The 22,512-nt window shown below is 27.0% G+C and overlaps 3 protein-coding genes and 1 pseudogene across 8 annotated transcripts in view; 1 reads left to right on the top strand and 3 right to left on the bottom strand.

Annotated features, from left to right (window-relative positions):
* Positions 1 to 2,307: 2,307 nt before the first annotated feature.
* On the bottom strand, positions 2,308 to 4,150 carry LOC145937415 (anaphase-promoting complex subunit 2-like; annotated as a pseudogene). The gene is made up of 4 exons (XR_014425554.1): positions 4,018 to 4,150; positions 3,219 to 3,450; positions 2,985 to 3,131; positions 2,308 to 2,844 (listed from the first exon to the last, which is right to left on the bottom strand). The product of XR_014425554.1 is annotated as an anaphase-promoting complex subunit 2-like (transcript).
* Positions 4,151 to 4,942: 792 nt separating this feature from the next.
* Positions 4,943 to 10,200, bottom strand: LOC145936950 (uncharacterized). Its single transcript, XM_083039641.1, has 6 exons — positions 9,832 to 10,200; positions 9,362 to 9,584; positions 6,106 to 6,329; positions 5,677 to 5,957; positions 5,421 to 5,571; positions 4,943 to 5,048 (listed from the first exon to the last, which is right to left on the bottom strand). The coding sequence occupies exons 1-5, from the start codon at positions 9,878 to 9,880 to the stop codon at positions 5,479 to 5,481; spliced, it is 870 nt and encodes a 289-aa protein (XP_082895767.1). The 5' UTR covers positions 9,881 to 10,200; the 3' UTR covers positions 4,943 to 5,048; positions 5,421 to 5,478.
* A 1,045-nt stretch (positions 10,201 to 11,245) lies between these two features.
* LOC145936945 (uncharacterized) overlaps positions 11,246 to 22,512 on the bottom strand; it is a 50,014-nt gene continuing 38,747 nt past the window's right edge. For 3 of the 4 annotated variants that reach the window (XM_083039634.1, XM_083039635.1, XM_083039632.1), the window contains 2 exons: positions 11,638 to 11,869; positions 11,246 to 11,489 (listed from right to left, as the gene is read on the bottom strand). The gene's annotated coding sequence lies outside the window, so the exon portion shown is untranslated. Of the gene's footprint in view, positions 11,490 to 11,637; positions 11,870 to 16,484; positions 16,618 to 22,512 lie in introns of those variants that run through there. The other variant, XM_083039633.1, reaches the window with a different exon arrangement.
* Positions 13,533 to 20,595, top strand: LOC145936946 (pyruvate kinase-like). Of its 2 annotated transcripts, XM_083039637.1 has the most exons (8): positions 13,554 to 13,687; positions 15,298 to 15,343; positions 16,465 to 16,815; positions 17,053 to 17,239; positions 17,654 to 18,175; positions 18,354 to 18,692; positions 18,964 to 19,120; positions 19,606 to 20,595. In XM_083039637.1, the coding sequence occupies exons 3-8, from the start codon at positions 16,465 to 16,467 to the stop codon at positions 19,616 to 19,618; spliced, it is 1,569 nt and encodes a 522-aa protein (XP_082895763.1). In that variant the 5' UTR covers positions 13,554 to 13,687; positions 15,298 to 15,343; the 3' UTR covers positions 19,619 to 20,595. The 2 variants fall into 2 exon arrangements, with proteins under 2 accessions (XP_082895762.1, XP_082895763.1); XM_083039636.1 differs by lacking the exon at positions 15,298 to 15,343 and having other exon boundaries at positions 13,533 to 13,687.

Raw genomic sequence — 22,512 nt, 5'->3', positions numbered from 1 at the left:
TATTTTTTGACGCAGAAATCAGCTAATAACTGTCAAAAATATTAATCGAATTTAAAGTATTAAAACATATTATTATTTTATTTTATTTTATTTTATTTTATTTTGGACAAACTGTCAAACTGCTAACCCTCACAATGACAGCTTCTCGATGTTATGAATATAATTTACAATGCAAATTGAGGCAGCTAATCAACATCGCAAAAAAGAGGCAACTTTTAGGTAGCTTGCGAATACAGAATTATGCGCGATTCCATTTTAAAATCAATGGACTATTTTATTCTCAATTTAGCGTCAATATCTCATAAATGATTAATTTAACGCTGCTATATCTTTTCGCGTATATATATGTATATTTATTACACCATTATTTTATATCACTGTTTCGCATTTAACCCTTTAATCATGATGTCCAAATTAATTAATATTGCTTATTATTTATTATTATAAATTTTAACTTGTCATATTTTATCGATTTATACTCTTTTTATTGACCTATACTACTTACATTTATTACATTATTTTATGTCACCATTTTGCATTTAACTTTTTAATTTATGATGTCAAAATTAATTAATATTGCTTATTATTTATTGTTATATGTATTGATTGATAGTGTTTTTATTAACTTATGTTACTTTCATTGATCTACACTACTTTCATTGACCTATACCACTTATATTGATTACATCATTATTTTATATCACTGTTTTGCATTTAATCCCTTAATTATAATGTTTCAAATTAATTAATTTTGCTTATTATTTATTATTATAAATATTAACTTTTAATATTTTATTGATTTATACTACTTTTATTGACCTATACTACTTACATTTACTACATTATTTTATGTCACCGTTTTACATTTAACTTTTTAATTTATGTACACATTTATATATATATACATTTATGTACACATTTATATATATATATATATCATACATTTATGTACACATTTATATATATATATACATTTATGTACGCATTTATATATATATACATTTATGTACACATTTATATTTTTATTGCATTTGTATTTAGATTATTTTAAGCATATCAATCATATTATTTCCAAGATCATCTTGTTAAAAACTTTATAATTATATATAGAATGTTCTATAATTTAATTGCGCAAACTTTTACTTTTTCGAAAAAAAATAATATAATTATTCTTTACATTATTTTTTAATTAATTTAATTTCTTATTCTTATTTTTATCTGTTTAAATAATGCATAAAATATATAAAATAATAATAATGTAAAAATATATAACAAATAATATAAAGTAATAATGTAAAAAAAAAAATATATATATGTATAACTATAGAACAGACTGCATTATATCTGCAGTAATATGTGTCATTTATGTCCGAAAAATCGTCTGAGTTAATAGGGGAATATAATTTGCAAAGAGGTAGTGTCGATAGTGCAGCAATAAATATATTCGAAAAATCATCCGCGTTAATAGGAGAATATAATTTGCAAAGAGGCAGTGTCGATAGTGCGGCAATAAATGTCTTTTAATATGTCCGAAAAATCGTCTGAGTTAATAGGAATACATGTTATGCAAAGAGGTTGTTCGAAGTAACGTCGGTAATGAAGGTTGGTAAATTATCGACGTTATTATCGATAAATTACCAACCTTTATTACCGACGTTACTTCGATCTACCTCTTTGCATAATATGTATTCCTATTAACTCAGATGATTTTTCGGACCTGAAAAGACACATATTGCTACACTATACCTCTTCGCAAAATATGTTCCCCTATTAACTCAGACGATTTTTCTCTTCGCAAAATATAATCTATTAATTTAGATGAATTATCGAAGATATTAAAAGACTCGTATTATTGCACGTTAATTGCATTAATAATTATCTATAAATTAATAACAAAAATATATGAAAACTGATTTTTCTCGCAGATTCTGCCACTGAATAAGCGCAAGAGTCCTGAGATTATAAATCAAATAAATAAATAAAAATCGCTAATCGACAAGCCGTTAAATGAAAAATAGAATTAGTAAGAAATTAGTAGAATTAATGAATGTTTTATTATTATTAAATGTATATTTTTCTGTTTTCTGTACAATTTATTGTAATCACGATCTTGCATAAATAAAAATAAATTAAATTATATATTACAATAAAAAAATATAAATAATAAAAATAAATAATAGATATATATTTATTTTATAAATAAAATATAAAATACATTATATTATTTTTTACGTATTATTAATCAATAATAATTTTAATAAATCGTATATTGGATTTCTCGCGCATGCGCGTGGAATTTATATCACATATTCATATATATATATTGAATTTTAGAAAATATATTTATTAAATATAAAATATTTATTTCAGGTAACAATATATTTTCTAATATAAGATAATCAGAAATATCAGAACAATGGAATTATAAAAAATTAGTCACTCGCATTATATTTTCTAAAATTCTAGAATAATAATAATAATCTTAGAAAAAGATATTTAATTTTGAAAACAAGCAATAGAAATATTTTTCTTCTAATATAATATTTTATATTTAATAATATAATATTTTATATAATATTTATAATATATAATATATAATTATATAATATATAATATAATATAATATAATATAATTTTATATTTATGATCACATTTATATTTTGTATTTCTTAGATATTTTATGTATCTGTTTTGCTTGGATTCCAACTAAGATAATCGAGTTGAGTTGCAGCTTGATACTCTCCTTCACTAAATTGTGCGATGCTCATTGACAAATAAATCCTGACTGCTGTACACCTTCACCAGGGTAGAGATTATGTCAGACACCTTGCTGCATTGTTTCAGCTGAAAATACAAATTCTATATTTAATACTGACGCTATACAATACTGAAGCCAGCCAGTACAACACATAGCTGCTTTTATAACGCGACTAATGAAATTTCGCGGTTTACTGGGATTAACATTGACAGAATCCGGCATTCACCTTTTCCAATCCTCAGTCTCGCTGATCGTCCAACTGTTGTTTAATTGCACGTCCTTTACCAATTCGTCGGCCAATTTGCTCGGCGAATCTTCGAGCAGACAGTTAACGACAGAACGTACGATGTTCTCTCTGCTTTCCAAATAACTCCTGAAGAAATAAACGTATTCGACAAATCAATATAGATAACAAACGGACACATAAGAATCTATATGCGATAAGCTGTAGAGATCTCACTTGATAGGTTCCATTGACAGCTTGACAGCTTCCAGAAGAACTCCCGTTAGATCGAGATACTTGACAATTTTTATTTTATCTTTTTATAGCGGCGATCTATATCCGGGGTGTTCATCCCGGTATGTAAGAGTCTCGTTTTAATTGCTTTCTGAAAATTCCTAAGATCCTTCCATTGAGCCGTTTCTTCCAGGCAAATTCAGATCATTCACCGCAGTTTGTGACTCGAGATATTCTGGGAAAAAGTATAGCATGCAAATACATGTTTTTATGAATAAAATTTATATGTTGAATAGATGATCCATCCATATCTTGGTGTATGTTTCATACAGGAAATAGAAATAATTTCTGTTTAAATTTATTTATGGCACTATGGATTTCATCAGTTAGTGCAACCGTTTTCGAAAAACCACCAAAACAGATTCTTACCCGCTAAATTATGACAACAGTTTCGAGCCACTGTAAAAATAAAACATTACATCATAGATATTACTATAATTATTATAATTATTATTATAAATTATATGAAATTAATAAAAAGAGAGAGATAAAAACGTTCACATACGTTTTCTAATGAAATCTATTATGACTTGTCAAATGTTGTCGCATGTTTTTTTAATTAGATGATTCTTGATACGAATATAAATTAATGATATGTGAGTGCAATTTCCTACGAGTCTCTCCAATAATTTCAGATCAACTAGTTTTCTATTAATTGATATATCTGATTTAAGATATATATTTCTGTATATATCTCACAAGTATTAGATCACAAAGTGATTATATTAAGATAAATATTTACCTTGAGAAGAGTTGTCTGAATTGCAGAATACATTAAAGGCAACTTTATAGATCTGGTCTATAGTACAATCGTGACACAATAGTAATTGGTTCAACAATGTAGCTCTGACAATGAGCTTGAATTGTGTCTCCATATCAATTTTGGTGCTTTACGAATCCGTAGCCGCATCCTTGTTCTTCTTATATATTCCAAAATTTTTAGAACAAGTAGAAACTCCGTAAACATAATGTACAGATCATCCACAGCATGCTTGAACAATTCCCTGTTGGCTGTACTCTGTATTCTCGAATTTTTCCCAGAACGCTGATGCCACATACCAATAAATGTATTGTTCTATAATTCCATATGATGAATAATAATGTTTTCGACGAATTATGACAGCTTTAAAACTCTCTCATCTTCGGCAAGATTCGCAAACTCTTCCTCAGTGCCTTCTTCTTCAGTCTGCGAAAGAGAAAATAATAAATTTTCAAAATAAAAAAATAGTCATCAAGTATTTAATCAAAACAATTGTGTCTAAATCCAGTTAAAAGAAAAGCGAAAATTGTTAATATATAATATTAATTACATGCAGCAGCTTCCTGGAAAAGCGCGTTCTATGCGAACAAAATTAATAAATTGCAATTAAAAATCCCAAACAGAAGAAAGAAATGTTTTTGTGAATGCATAAAAGTAAAATTATATACTGATAAATATAAATATGCACATTTTATTTTTAATTTACGAATTTATCACATAAAATTGTGCATTACTGTAAAGTTCCACTGATCTCTTTGTAAAACATATTCTTCTAACTCAGAAATGAATTTTCAAGCACATTAAAAGATACATTACTGCGTTTGCACTATTCACATTTTTTCGCAAAATCTCCTAATAACTTTAATGTGTATTTTCGAAGATATCTAAAGGTGCACATTATTGCTTGTGTAAAGTGCATTACTTACTTCTTCGCGAAGTATATTTTCCAAATAATTCAGACGAACTTTAGAGAGTATGAAAAGACGCGTATTACTGCACGTCAACTGCATTATCTGTAATTAATAGAATATATAAAAATTAATTATATCTAAATATAAATATCTTAATAAAATTCCAAAGTTTGAAAATTATATATAATAATAATCTTAATAAAATTGTATATAATAAAAAAAACTTAATAAATTTCCAAAGAAATAAAAATTTATTTTATATCTAAATATTATATATCTAAATAAATTTCCAAAGTTTTCATATAAATATTAAAATACATTTTTAAAATATTTATCTTTATTTTATATAATTGATATTGTGCTATATAAATTGTTTTACTTTCTATTCTTTTTTTTACATAAATAATACTTTGTAGAAAAATTTTACATAATACTTCAAACAGAGATATACTTGTTTGAAAAATGAATACTTACGCATAAAATGAATACTTAAATAACTCTCATCATAAGGATCTTCTGGATCTCCTAAAGATCATTTTTTAATATGAACATTATAGGTTCCAATAATTCTGAACAACTCAAGTTGAAACAAGTTCAAAGATGCTATTAAGCATTCATCGCCAACCTGTCGCAAACCCAAGTTTCGGTACAGTTTTATATATAAATTTGTATATAAGGGAGGAAAAAATATATATAACTCTTTTTATAAGAAAAGTGAAAAGAAAGATACCTGTATTCTTCTCTGTTTGTTGTTTTGGCTTTTTAACAATAAATGTTTTCTCCTACATACATTTAAATCCACATGACAGAAATATATCTTTATTTGAGAGATCCAAAAGCAACTCATCCTCCAATTTGTTAATTTGATTTGCACAATTTGTATGGAAACAGATTTTTGTAAAAGCCAGAAAAATGTCTGTGTGACATCGGCACTGCCATAATTCATATGTACATGTGTATCCTTAGGAGAAATTGCATCTTCCATATATGATATCTTCTGCGTTTCAACACCTATCATAAATCCAAACATGCAATCAAACAGTGCATCTACATGATCTTATCAATAATATAAATGTAATAGAAATTATATTTTAATTTTCAAATTATTTGTTTAAATATAACAGTTGATTAACAGAATTGTAAAGTACTTGTGATATACCTGCAGCAGAGACTCTTCCATTGCTTGCATCAATTCCTTCGTTTATAAAAAAACAATGTTGATAACAAAATCCTGTGTCACACTTGTTTATATTTATTAATATTACGACTAATAGCAGAAAACAGTCTTTGTACTTTATTATACTTTGCAAATATCTCCTTGCCACTGCATGTAATGAAGATACATAGAGCCAGAATGAATAACAATGTTTATGCTTGGATTTGCTGAAAAAAAACAAAACATTTATTATGAATATTTAAGAATAAACAAATATAAAGCAATATATGAAATATATCGAAAAATTTACAAATATTTATCTCCCTGTAAGTATATATAAGTTTTAATAAAGAGACATAATTACTTTTGCATCCTGATAAATCGCCATTTTCTCGCAATATAATATTATAATAATAATTGAAATCACTTTGAGTATTTTAATTTTTTTCTTTTATTATCAATTTTCTTTTGAAATGCAGTATTTTGTTTCTTTTTCTTTTTTCTCCTTATTTCGGCATTTTATTACAATTTTCGCGTAAAAGCTGTAATCGATATTTAACATTATGACTAAATATTTTAATAATTGTTAATGACAACGTTCATAGTGATACATATTGTATTTTTTATTATTATGAATTTTTTATTTACGAGTATTATCAATTTGTAAAAATTATTTAGCATTATTTAATAAATTTAATTTAATTTAAAACAGGTTATGCATAAACATAAATGTACATACATATTCATATATATGCATAAACATAAATGTACATACATATTCATATATATGCATAAACATAAATGTACATACATATTCATATATATGCATAAACATAAATGTACATACATATTCATATATATGCATAAACATAAATGTACATACATATTCATATATATGCATAATCATAAATGTACATACATATTCATATATATGCATAATCATAAATGTACATACATATTCATATATATGCATAATCATAAATGTACATACATATTCATATATATGCATAATCATAAATGTACATACATATTCATATATATGCATAATCATAAATGTACATACATATTCATATATATGCATAAACATAAATGTACATACATATTCATATATATGCATAAACATAAATGTACATACATATTCATATATATGCATAAACATAAATGTACATACATATTCATATATATGCATAAACATAAATGTACATACATATTCATATATATGCATAAACATAAATGTACATACATATTCATATATATGCATAAACATAAATGTACATACATATTCATATATATGCATAAACATAAATGTACATACATATTCATATATATGCATAAACATAAATGTACATACATATTCATATATATGCATAAACATAAATGTACATACATATTCATATATATGCATAAACATAAATGTACATACATATTCATATATATGCATAAACATAAATGTACATACATATTCATATATATGCATAAACATAAATGTACATACATATTCATATATATGCATAAACATAAATGTACATACATATTCATATATATGCATAAACATAAATGTACATACATATTCATATATATGCATAAACATAAATGTACATACATATTCATATATATGCATAAACATAAATGTACATACATATTCATATATATGCATAAACATAAATGTACATACATATTCATATATATGCATAAACATAAATGTACATACATATTCATATATATGCATAAACATAAATGTACATACATATTCATATATATGCATAAACATAAATGTACATACATATTCATATATATGCATAATCATAAATGTACATACATATTCATATATATGCATAAACATAAATGTACATACATATTCATATATATGCATAATCATAAATGTACATACATATTCATATATATGCATAAACATAAATGTACATACATATTCATATATATGCATAAACATAAATGTACATACATATTCATATATATGCATAAACATAAATGTACATACATATTCATATATATGCATAAACATAAATGTACATACATATTCATATATATGCATAAACATAAATGTACATACATATTCATATATATGCATAAACATAAATGTACATACATATTCATATATATGCATAAACATAAATGTACATACATATTCATATATATGCATAAACATAAATGTACATACATATTCATATATATGCATAAACATAAATGTACATACATATTCATATATATGCATAAACATAAATGTACATACATATTCATATATATGCATAATCATAAATGTACATACATATTCATATATATGCATAATCATAAATGTACATACATATTCATATATATGCATAATCATAAATGTACATACATATTCATATATATGCATAATCATAAATGTACATACATATTCATATATATGCATAAACATAAATGTACATACATATTCATATATATGCATAAACATAAATGTACATACATATTCATATATATGCATAAACATAAATGTACATACATATTCATATATACGCATAAACATAAATGTACATACATATTCATATATACGCATAAACATAAATGTACATACATATTCATATATACGCATAAACATAAATGTACATACATATTCATATATACGCATAAACATAAATGTACATACATATTCATATATACGCATAAACATAAATGTACATACATATTCATATATACGCATAAACATAAATGTACATACATATTCATATATACGCATAAACATAAATGTACATACATATTCATATATACGCATAAACATAAATGTACATACATATTCATATATACGCATAAACATAAATGTACATACATATTCATATATACGCATAAACATAAATGTACATACATATTCATATATACGCATAAACATAAATGTACATACATATTCATATATACGCATAAACATAAATGTACATACATATTCATATATACGCATAATCATAAATGTACATACATATTCATATATACGCATAATCATAAATGTACATACATATTCATATATACGCATAAACATAAATGTACATACATATTCATATATACGCATAAACATAAATGTACATACATATTCATATATACGCATAATCATAAATGTACATACATATTCATATATACGCATAAACATAAATGTACATACATATTCATATATACGCATAATCATAAATGTACATACATATTCATATATACGCATAATCATAAATGTACATACATATTCATATATACGCATAAACATAAATGTACATACATATTCCAGATGCGTACTACCTTTGAATATGGAAAATTCATAATAGTATGAATAACCCTGGGCTCTAAATCTAATAACACAGCTCGTGGTACGTAATGCTCATCATCTGCTTGATAAAAAATGACATCCTTTCTATCCGTTCCCTCTATTGCATAATCTTCCAGGATTCCTTCTGGGCTGATTCCATGCTCTGTGCATAATCTCTTCCAAAACTCAAATCCAACTATAAGTAAAATGTATAAAAATATATACATTTTATTCCAAGAAAGAAAATATATAGGTTTTATTATAAATTATAATAAAAGAGAAATTTTAAGTTTGTAAAATTGAAGCATAATGTAAAAAAAATGATAAAGATATTCGTTATTTTCATATTTGCAAGTGTTTGGAAATATCGTAGCATTTGTATCAAAAAATATAAAACGTATGAAAAGGATTTATATTATATGAGACAAAATAACATGTAATACTTTGATTGCCACATTGGCCAAGCTGCAAAGTTATCACCTCACTTGGCATTTTAACGTTCTAACAATTCAAATATAAATCACTTTATTTCAAATATAAATCATTTTATTTTCTTGATACGAAAAAACCACACACAACTGTACAGGCTGCTTTCAGCAGAGGAAATGGCTCAGTGAGTGCTTTACGTTATGTTTTCAGCGATTTACTGTTTCTGCTGATCATTGTTATTGTTTTTTTCTTTTGACCTTTTAAAGTAAATGCTTTCAATCTGTACAGACTATCTCGCACTTTTATTACTAGAATATTACAAAGCAAGCATTACATTTGTTTCTTTATGGTATTATTTAAATAAATTGCAATTAAAAATCTCAAACTTGGAAGAAAGAAATGTTTTTGTCAATGCATAAAAGTAAAATTATATACTGATAAATATAAATATGCACATTTTATTTTTAATTTACGAATTTATCACATAAAATTGTGCATTACTATAAAGTTCCACTGATCTCTTTGTAAAACATATTCTTCTAACTCAGAAATGAATTTTCAAGCATATTAAAAGATACCTTACTGCGTTTGCACTATTCACATATTTTCGCAAAATCTCCTAATAACTTTAATGTGTATTTTCGAAGATATCTAAAGGTGCACATTATTGCTTGTGTAAAGTGCATTACTTACTTCTTCGCGAAATATATTTTCCGAATAATTCAGACGAACTTTTGAGAGTATGAAAAGACATGTATTACTGCACGTCAACTGCATTATCTGTAAATTAATAGAATATATGAAAATTAATTATATCTAAATATAAATATCTTAATAAATTTCCAAAGTTTGAAAATTGTATATAATAATAATCTTAATAAATTTGTATATAATAAAAAAAAACTTAATAAATTTCCAAAGAAATAAAAATTAATTTTATATCTAAATAAATTTCCAAAGTTTTCATATAAATATTAAAATACATTTTTAAAATATTTATCTTTATTTTATATAATTGATACTGTGCTATATAAATTGTTTTACTTTCTATTCCTTTTTTTACATAAATAATATTTTGTAGAAAAATGTTACATAATACTTCAAACAGAGATATACTTGTTTGAAAAATGAATACTTACGCATAAAATGAATACTTAAATAACTCTCATCATAAGGATCTTCTGGATCTTCTAAAGATCATTTTTTAATATGAACATTATGGGTTCCAATAATTCTGAACAACTCAAGTTGAAACAAGCTCAAAGATGCTATTAAGCATTCATCGCCCACCTGTCGCATAAGTTTCGGTACAGTTTTATATATAAATTTGTATATAAGGGAGGAAAAAATATATATAACTCTTTTTATAAGAAAAGTGAAAAGAAAGATACCTGTATTCTTCTCTGTTTGTTGTTTTGGCTTTTTAACAATAAATGTTTTCTCCTACATACATTTGAATCCACATGACAGAAATATATCTTTATTTGAGAGATCCAAAAGCAACTCATCCTCCAATTTGTTAATTTGATTTGCACAATTTGTATAGAAATAGATTTTTGTAAAAGCCAGAAAAATGTCTGTGTGACATCGGCACTGCCATAATTCATATGTACTTGTGTATCCTTAGGAGAAATTGCATCTTCCATATATAATATCTTCTGCGTTTCAACACCTATCATAAATCCAAACATGCAATCAAACAGTGCATCTACATGATCTTATCAATATAATAAATGTAATAGAAATTATATTTTAATTTTCAAATTAGTTGTTTAAATATAACAGTTGATTAACAGAATTGTAAAGTGCTTGTGATATACCTGTAGCAGAGACTCTTCCATTGCTTGCATCAATTCCTTCGTTTATAAAAAAACAATGTTGATAACAAAATCCTGTGTCCCCATGTCACACTTGTTTATATTTATTAATATTACGGCTAATAGCAGAAAACAGTCTTTGTACTTTATTATACTTTGCAAATATCTCCTTGCCACTGCATGTAATGAAGATACATAGAGCCAGAATGAATAACAATGTTTATGCTTGGATTTGCTGAAAAAAAAACAAAACATTATGAATTTAAGAATAAACAAATATAAAGCAATATATGAAATATATCGAAAAATTTACAAATATTTATCTCCCTGTAAGTATATATAATTTTTAATAAAGAGACAAATTACTTTTGCATCCTGACAAATCGCCATTTTCTCGCAATATAATATTATAATAATAATTGAAATCACTTTGAGTATTTTATTTTTCTTCTTTTATTATCAATTTTCTTTTGAAATGCAGTATTTTGTTTCTTTTTCTTTTTTTCTCCTTATTTCGGCATTTTATTACAATTTTCGCGTAAAAGCTGTCATCGATATTTCACATCATGACTAAATATTTTAATAATTGTTAATAACAACGTTCATAGTGATACATATTGTATTTTTTATTATTATGAATTTTTTATTTACGAGTATTATCAATTTGTAAAAATTATTTAGCATTATTTAATAAATTTAATTTAATTTAAAACAGGTTATGTATCCCATATGTGCCACGTGTCTCTTAAGACGTTCGAAAAATCGACCGAGTTAATAGGGGAACATATTTTGCAAAGAGGTAATGCAGCAATATGTCTTTTAATATTTCCGAAAAATCCTCTGAGTTAATAGGAATACATGTTATGCAAAGAGGTTGTTCGAAGTAACGTCGGTAATGAAGGTTTGTAAAATATCGATGTTATTATCGATAAATTAGCAACTTTTATTACCGACGTTACTTCGATCTACCTCTTTGCATAATATGTATTCCTATTAACTCAGACGATTTTTCGGACCTGAAAAGACACATATTGCTACACTATACCTCTTCGCAAAATATGTTCCCCTATTAACTCAGACGATTTTTCGACCGCAATAAGACAATTGCTCGTTAACTATTTATCTCTTCGCAAAATATAATCTATTAATTTAGATGAATTATCGAAGATATTAAAAGACTCGTATTATTGCACGTTAATAGCATTAATAATTATCTGTAAATTAATAACAAAAATATATGAAAACTGATTTTTCTCGCAGATTCTGCCACTGAATAAGCGCAAGAAAGAGTCCTGATGTCTTTTAATATATTTTAAATAATATGTTATAATACTTTAAACTTGATTAATAGTTTTGAAAGTTATCAGCTGATTTCTATCAAAAAATATTAATCGAGAATAAGATATTATAACATATTATTTACAACATATTACTATTTTAATTTTTTATCATATTATTTAAAAATTTAATTAATAAATTAACTTTAATCAGCGGATTTCTATGAAAAACTATTAATCGAGTTTAAACAAATTTTATATTATTTTAAAAAAAATATTTTTTTTAACAAAACCGGAGAATGGCGCGCGCGTAGCGTGCGCTTGTGTTGTTCTAGTAATACATAAAAAATACATCTGTGATGCTGCTCTAATAACAATAAACTAAAAAAAAAAATGCTTTATGATCCAGTATCTATATTTAATATAAAAGCAAATATAAAGAATATGATTTCAGATATTTATCTCATTGTTAGTATCACTTGCGCTTATCGCTCAAGAGAGTGGGAAACTCGTTACTTAATTATGATAATTATGACGCGCAAATGCACGCTTGTTTGTCGATGTGATAAAATTGAAAATCACAAGTAGCTCTTGTGTAAGCCTCGATGATGACTTGCCAGCACGCATGATCAGATGAATTGCAACGGAGTAGTTGACCTTCCACGTCCTCAAGACGACAGTTTATCACAGATCGCCGGGAAGTCTGCTTCGTTGTCAGCCGACTATTAAAAAGCCGCCGTTGATTTTCTTGCTTTTAATAAGCAAAGGAGACAAAGGTAATTGTCCATTTTCATCCTTACAATTTTCTTCTGCGCGCCTTTCTTTATTTTTGAACAGCCGGACTTTCGACGAGTCATAAGAGTTCAATTCTTCGAATTTTCGGAGATGAATTAATGGACAATATCTTGGTAGATCTTTCTGAAAGAATAGCTTTACAATACTCTTCCTTTGCGTTATATGAAATATTATTATCGATACGTTTCTTTAACAATCTTAATCTTCAGATTATAATGTATGTACATCTCGTAGGTAAAGCACAAGTTAATAAATGAAAAGATATATTAAACAATTTAGAACACTTTATTTGTAATATTCAGATGTAATTTGAAGATTAAAATAATGTTCTTTTATATATTCCTATAATTTTCTTATCGTATATACAATTTTAAAGATATCGATTTTTCAAAGGTTTTATTTTCGTCTGTCATTGTCAGATTATGTTATTAAAAATATTCTACAACAACTATACATTATAATTATAATGTATAATATTATAATATTAATCTACACCACATATAACTTTTCGAAAAGATAATTGGATTATACGTGACTAAAAATTATCTTTGAGTTTATTGGTAGTTAACAGGCTGGTAGATGATAGATTTAAATTGAAATAATTAAGCCGAAAGTTTTAACACATATCAGCTGATTACTTGCATAGGCACGTGCTCTAAATAAGGAATCAAGGCGAACAGAATGCTGCGTAAATGGGAAAGTATATCATCGATTAACAATCGTATAAATATTGTAAAATGTATGTGCAGTTATTAAAAATATTTTAAATAACTAGCAATACATTATGTGATTAAAGATTTTCCAATATTAATTTTTTCACAGAGGGCAGAGAGAAATTAATTAATTAATCTGATATTTTTTTTCTAATATTACTATAATATATATGATGAATGAACGACAACATCGAAAATCGTAGTAGATATTTCTTAAAATGTATTTTGCATAATTATGACGATAATTGCCAGTGTAAATGAACGCTGTTTGTTACTTTAAAACACAGGACTTTGACACTCTTAGATCACCTTTTTTTCCGTCAGTACATAATCCTCTTTGGTTTAATTAGTGTTATCTCAAATAAATTAAATCTGTTTTACAATAGTGTAAAACAAGCTTAGAACGATTTGAAAGAAATTGTTAGACTTTTCAAAAGCTCTTCAATTTTAAAATGGCATAATGACATTTTTCGTATTTTTTTTAAATTTGTATTTTACATCATATGTTTTATGTATTTCATAAATTCTGCGATAACATAATGTCTTCATAAAAACACTGACATACCTGATATTTACGCACTTTCTTAAAAAAATCCACCAGACCTGAATATAAATTCGAAAAACAGTTTTATGTCATTTCTCTGATCGCGATCTCTTTCTTGGTCCACAAAGGATTATTTCGAAAAGACGCGATTTTTATTTAGCGAATAATCTTATTTTCGGAACCCGAAAAAAAATGCCAAAAGAGCGCTTTCATTTCTTTGACATTTCCGGTTGTCGGATTCATGCAAGATCATCACAGGATGAAGTTTTCATTGTCAACATTATCACATGCATCGTTAAACACTAATCTTGTTTTCCATTTTCTCTTTGCGCAGCCTGTCAAAATGATTTGGATTATCATCGATCATCATCGACGATCAGGTATATCGTCTCACTGTGTAATTGTGATTGATCTTTCCTTCTTTGCTGAGAATTTCATTAAAGAGTGATTTGCAGTAATCCATAATTGAAAAACTAATATATATAATGTAATATTAATCAATTTGATTTTTCAGTGCGAAAATGCATTCTAATATATGTATTTGTAATGTTAGAAATATTCATATACTTATATATTTTCTCTATCTGCAAGCACGATGCAAGCATTTAATTCAATTAAATTACAATGATTCCGAAATTAATACAATGACTTCGATATATGATTTTTTTGTTTTTGTAATTTACAATATATTTAATTTAATTATTCTATCTCCACGAAATGCATCCATTTTTTTATTGATGCAATTTTACGTTTATACAGGCAGAAATAGCGACACTTAATGAGAAATATATCTTGGCTGTGCATTGTATATTCGATTTGATGAAAGGAATGATAAAAAATAATTGACAAAAAATAATAATTACAAAAATATTTAAAAGGAGTAATGCGGATCTTTCAATTGCATATATTTTATTTTGTTATAAGCGAATTTTCTTTGCACATGTGAAAATAATAGGCACTTTAAAATTATTAATATATGTTGCCTTCTCTTACTTTAACGTGGATGTAAATTTAATTTCTACGCTCTAATTCACATAGTTGTACGCTTATTCACGATGTACGTACGATTCATATGTGGATAACGCATACTTGTTGTTAATATGTATATCTATATATTCAAAGTTTTGTAACTAAAGTCTAATTAATTCTGATTAATTGTCTAATCTACATGGAGAGAATTTTCTCTTAGAATTTACACTGAAAATCAGAGAATTTCTCTGATTAATATTTATCACAATAAAAAATAATAATATCTATCACAATAAAATGTTAAATATGTTTGATTAATTTTACTATACGTATCAAACATATTTTCTATTTTATTGTGATAGATATTATTTTTTATTGTGATAAATATTAATCAGAGAAATTCTCATAAAATTCTTTCCATACCATATTGTCCCACGATTACCATAATTTTCAGGGTAAATTCTAAGAGAAAAATCTCTCTGTGTATCTTTTTTAAAAGAACTTCTTCCAATTTTTTTTTAAATTTTCGCAGATGGCCGACAAACCGAATACCCACAATCAGGCATTATATGCTCAAAGTCAGCTGGACCACATGTGCGACCTGGACATCAACAGTCAAGTATCCTTCATCCGTTTATCCGGCATCATCTGCACGATTGGACCCGCATCCAGATCCGTGGAAATGCTGGAAAAGATGATAGAGGCAGGGTTGAATATCGCCCGATTGAATTTCTCTCACGGATCTCACGAATATCATGCGAAGAGCATCGTTAACATTCGCCAGGCGCAAAAGAATCTGACAGCTCGTGCCGGAATCTACATCCCCGTCGCCATCGCCATCGATACGACGGGTTCCGAAATCCGTACTGGTCTCCTTGAAGGTGTACGTGATTGATTAGACTTGTATAATATTCTCCTCAACTCCTCAGTCACTTGTCAAAGGGTGGTGATCCCTTTATAAGTGTCTGCGCTTCTTTTATAATTTTTCCGCAGACATATAATATATATATGTATATATTTAATTATATATATTCCCGTAGATATATATTTAAAAACATATTTAATTAAGACAGATTTAATTAAGTAATATACAAAAATAGTATTTTAAGAAATATTATAGGGCGACTCGGCCGAAGTGGAATTAGTCAAGGGTCAGACTTTTAAACTGTCCACCGACGAGGCATACATGAAGAAGGGAAATGCGCAAGTTGTTTATATTAGTTACAAGAACATCTCTAAGGTATTAAAAGTAGGAACACGCATGTTTGTGGACGATGGCTTGATCTCTCTCATCGTCTCCGAAGTCAGTAAGTTTCAGAAATCATTGCGATTTGTTAGTTCGCTTTTTTAAATCGCGTATTTTTGAAAATAAAAATAAAAATTGTAGTTCTATGGAGTGATAAATGATATTTTATAGCTTGAATGCGATTCGATAAGTATTTTGTATTTAAACGATGAGTCATTTATTTAAAAAATAGTAATAATTTTGAAATGTTACATATTTAAATACACAACAAATATAAAAATTGTTATAGTATATTATATACATTTCAACAAAGTCTTGAAATTATGATTATATCACTTGGAGAACGTAAAATATTTGAGTGCTATTTATTCGCGTATTTTTAAAGCATAAAATAGCATTGATTCTTTCAAACTACAATTTTAACAAACTATTTTTTATATGTATAAATAAATATTAATGCAATCGTGCTCCTTAGGTCCCAATCTAATCTCGACCACCGTTGAATACGGCGGTATGTTGGGTTCCCGCAAAGGTGTAAATTTGCCGGGAGTACCGGTGGATCTTCCAACCGTGTCGGAGAAGGACAAATCCGATCTGCAGTTCGGTCTCGACCAGGAAGTCGACATGATATTCGTCTCCTTCACCCGAAACGCCGCCGCGATAGCCGAGATCCGTAGTATCCTCGGCGAGAAGGGCAAACACATCAAGATCATCTCGAAGATCGAGAATCAACAGGGTAGGACGAATCTCGACGAGATTATCGAGGCTTCCGATGGTATAATGGTGGAGCGAGGTGATCTGGGAGTAGAGATACCCCCAGAAAAAGTGTTCCTAGCGCAAAAGTCTATGATCAGCAGATGCAACAAGGTCGGCAAGCCGGTGATTTGCGCCACGCAGATGCTGGAATCTATGGTGAAGAAACCACGCGCCACTAGAGCCGAAACGTCGGATGTAGCCAATGCTATTCTCGACGGTGCCGACTGCGTTATGCTATCGGGTAATTCATTTCGATATATTGATAAAATCAGGGATAAAGTAATATAAGACAAAGAGTGAAAAGAGGAATATTTTTACTGTAATTTATATCTTTTTCTCGCGTTTCATTAGATTTCACAGTCTTTATTTCTGTAATGTCCGTCTTTAAAGATATGCTTATAAATCTTGTGCATTTTCAGGTGAAACCGCAAAGGGAGACTATCCCTTAGAATGCGTTCGTACAATGGCGAACATTTGTAAAGAAGCGGAAGCCGCGATTTGGCAGACTCAAATCTTTCACGATCTATCGAGCAAAGTTCTGCCGCCTATTGACGCCACCCACGCTGTTGCTATTGCCTCTGTGGATGCGTCCGTTAAATGTTTGGCTAGTGCTATCATCGTTGTCACGATATCCGGTCGATCTGCACATCTGATCTCAAAGTATAGACCCCACTGCCCCATTATTGCAGTTACCAGATTCCGTCAGGTCGCTCGACAAGCGCACTTGTACCGCGGAATATTGCCATTGTATTGCGAAGGTATAAATAATATCGATGGCGAAATAATTATTAAACGTTCGTTTAGCATAATTTATAATTATATTTATAATTTATAATTATAATTATATTATGCAGGAAAATGAAAGAAAAATTTAGATATATATTTCTTAGTACTTATATATGTATATTTGTAATATTAATAAGATATATTTATTTTATGGCGAGCAGAAAGATTGTTATATTATTATTATTATTATTATAATGCAGGACATTTGTATGTGAATGTATTATATAAATTTTTGTTATACAGAAGCTTCATTACCCGACTGGGTGAAGGATGTGGATGTGCGAGTACAATACGGATTAAACTTTGGTAAAAATCGTGGTTTCGTAAAAACAGGCGATTCAGTAATAGTCGTGACGGGATGGCAACAAGGTTCGGGATTCACGAATACGCTTCGCATTGTGTACGTAGAACGTGAATTGATTAAATTAAGTTTTGCATGCGCGATTTATAGACACACCGATTCCTATGAAGATTTCTTTTGATTGTTGTTAAGAAATTCTGTCTTATCTTATTCTCTCTTTTATCTTTGATTTATTCCGAATAATAATTTTATGGAATATATTTGTCAAACATTATTATTGCAGACTTAAATCTCTTTTACAAACTAAATATTTAAGAAGACAATGGATTAAAATGCTTTAAGACATTTGTTCTTGCGATTATTGTAATAACATGAACATTAATATTGCAGATCATGTTATTACAATAATCGCAAGAACAAATGTCTTAAAGCATTTTAATGCATTGTCTTCTTAAATATTTAGTTTGTAAAAGAGATTTAAGTTATAGTTATTCCCGCTTGATATTCCTTTTAATTACGATCACATTTTTGGCGATATAATGATCATTGATTATTGATATTAATAAAGTTTTTTTTATTTTTAGGACTGTCGATTAAATTCGCACTATTGGACTGGCAAAAGAGATATGATCTTTATACATAAGAAATGTATTGCGAATGATTATCTCGAACACATGTACGTAATTGTATATTATTTTGTTACGCGTTCCAGTAAATACAGTTATATGAGACTAATCTGATTAGTATAAATCCAGTATTATCTTATCGTTGAAGAAAACATAAATTTGCATATAAAGATAAGCAAGATGTATGTATAAAATATATACAGACGTTGTATAAGAGCATTATAATGATCTACATTGTAATATAAAGAATAGACAAATAATTCTTGAATTGTCAAATTAGAACAACTTGAGTGTTAAATCTTCGTGTTCTTATGTGAAAATAACTAAAGGCCATTTATTTTGCAGTTTAGGATATTAATTATAAGACGAAATATCAATCATATATGAATTTATAATATACGAACATACATCGTGTCTTTATCTAGCATTAATACGAATAAAACTCATTAAAAAAAAAAAAAAAAAAAAAAAAAAAAAAAAAAAAAAAATTTCAAGTAGGTACCAAATATTTTATCACAAATTGTGGTAAATTGGTAAAATGTAAAAAATTATTTCCTGGTGAAAGAGCTGTCGTAAATAGTAAACAATCAGATAAACTAGCGAATTTAAACATATATATGTAATATTAATATCTGTGAAAATTTTAATTTCACATAATTATATTTTGCGTTAAATATAATACTGTTTGAAACACAGTTTCAAGAAGATATAATTGATAATAACTTGGCATGCATTAACCAGATTAAAGTATTATTTTTTACACGTCATATCAATTACGACTGTTTATCAAAGTAGTCGTTTGGAATGTATAATACGGCTCTCATTTCGTGCACAACAAAAGAACTGTATAACATTAGATATATGTATATATATATATAAAAAAATATTGCTCAAATAATATTAATTTTTAATTATTTTTAGAAATAAAATGCGTGAAAAAAATGTAGAACAAAACTAAGTGTCAACACATTTTATTAAGCTAATACTGGTTCCATCCTTATCCTTGATCATATATGCGCACATACGAAAAGTTCTAACTCGAACAGTCATAATTTTTATGTTTTAAAAAATAGTTGTATAACAACAAATATTAATTACAAACTGTTCTCTAATGTTGCGCATTTATTTTTTATTTATCGTTTATGCTTTTACGCAACATTTTCGTCGACAAAGAAAAATTCTGGAAAAGTAATAATAATTCAATAAAACGTCTTTGCTTTGTCATTTACGCTATCTTTTGTTACATATACTGACAGGTACAATAACACCAATTCTTAATATAGTATGCTGACATTTTCATGACGGGTGCAAATACTGTGATTTGTTCAAACATGTCGCACAAGTGACATGCCATCATCATTATGTGTTATGATTTTTATCTTTATATTTATATAAAGAAACTAGAAGTAAGATGTATAGATTCAAAACGTTCAAGGATGACGATTATTGAGCAACGAAAATATAAGCTGGAATATTCCGCGTTAAACCCAGCATAAAATAGGAGGATATATAATTAACCCATAAAATTTTTTTCAAATAAAATGTAAGTAATATTGTTGGAATTTAACTACTAGTGAAATTTTTATTGTAATAAATAAAATCGATCAATTCTCAACTTTAGCAATTATAAATTTAAATAATATTATTAAGTTATATTGTGTTATATTTGACGAAATATCATATATATAATTTGCAAGTTTTTACCAATAGATTGGAGAATGCTGTAACTCTATTATTTATTTATTTTTATTATTTTTTAGTATTTATTAGACAGGGCGATAGTGAATGTCAGTTTGATAAAACGCACAGGATGCGCTCATTTTCTTCAGATCTTATACATATATTACATTATAATAAATTTTCTAAAAGTAGTAGAATCGTAATCGCGATCAAAACTGTTATTTTTTGCATTAGGTAATGTTAACATCGTTCTTTATATTACAAAATAATTAGGTTGCGTTTGATTATTTTAATTGCATGTTGCAATCGATTAAATTACTTAATGTATCTGTGTATTTTATTATTAGTGAAGTACATTTTGAAAGAAATGTAGATAAACAGTTTTTAACACCAATGATATAATTTTTGACAAAGAATTTCGAGATTGATTTTAAGAAAATTTATTTTAATAAAGAGTTTAATACAATGATGCAATAATAAAAAGCAGCTTATTCACATATTAACAATTTTATTTATAATGTTGTAATTGTAAAAATGTAATTTATTTAGAATTGATTATAAATTGATAGGCAACTATTTGACCAGTTGCATTATTCTCATCTGTTTTTGTACAACAAGTTTTTCAACAATGTTTATCAATTTTTTATTTTTTAAATTTCTATTTACAACATATGCAAATGTAAAACATTTTTATATATTTCGCGTATATTGTTTTTTATTTTTTTAAAATGATTTTTAAATGATTCAAATATTTAATACTTAATTGACACAAAAATCCTTTTATTTCAAATTGTTTGAAATTAATAATTTACTTGTTATTTAAACTTTGATAATGAAAGAAAGAAAAAAATTAATTGAAGGAAGAAATTTGCGTGTGTATATATACACACACATAAAAGAAAACTCGATTAACATATACATCCACCCACGCAGCATAAAAAGGGAGGAAAATACCAAAATTTTTGACGTATGTCATTTTTAAAAATGTGACTGCCTCGGATGAAAGAGAAATAAATAAATCACACAAACGATAAAACTGCTATATTCGAAGGTTCGCGTATCTACAATGGACACCATGGAATTGCGCCACAAACGCCAACGCGAGATAAGGTTTACATCAAGCCAGCTTTGAATCTCGAGCATGATTTTGTCATTGTGTATTACGCATGCGATGCCAAAATCATG

This window comes from Prenolepis imparis, unplaced genomic scaffold (assembly GCF_030444845.1).
Source record: "Prenolepis imparis isolate NDT839.2.m4 unplaced genomic scaffold, iyPreImpa1.0 SCAF_6, whole genome shotgun sequence".
Lineage (NCBI taxonomy): Eukaryota > Metazoa > Arthropoda > Insecta > Hymenoptera > Formicidae > Prenolepis > Prenolepis imparis.
This window is presented reverse-complemented; position numbering and strand designations above follow the sequence as displayed.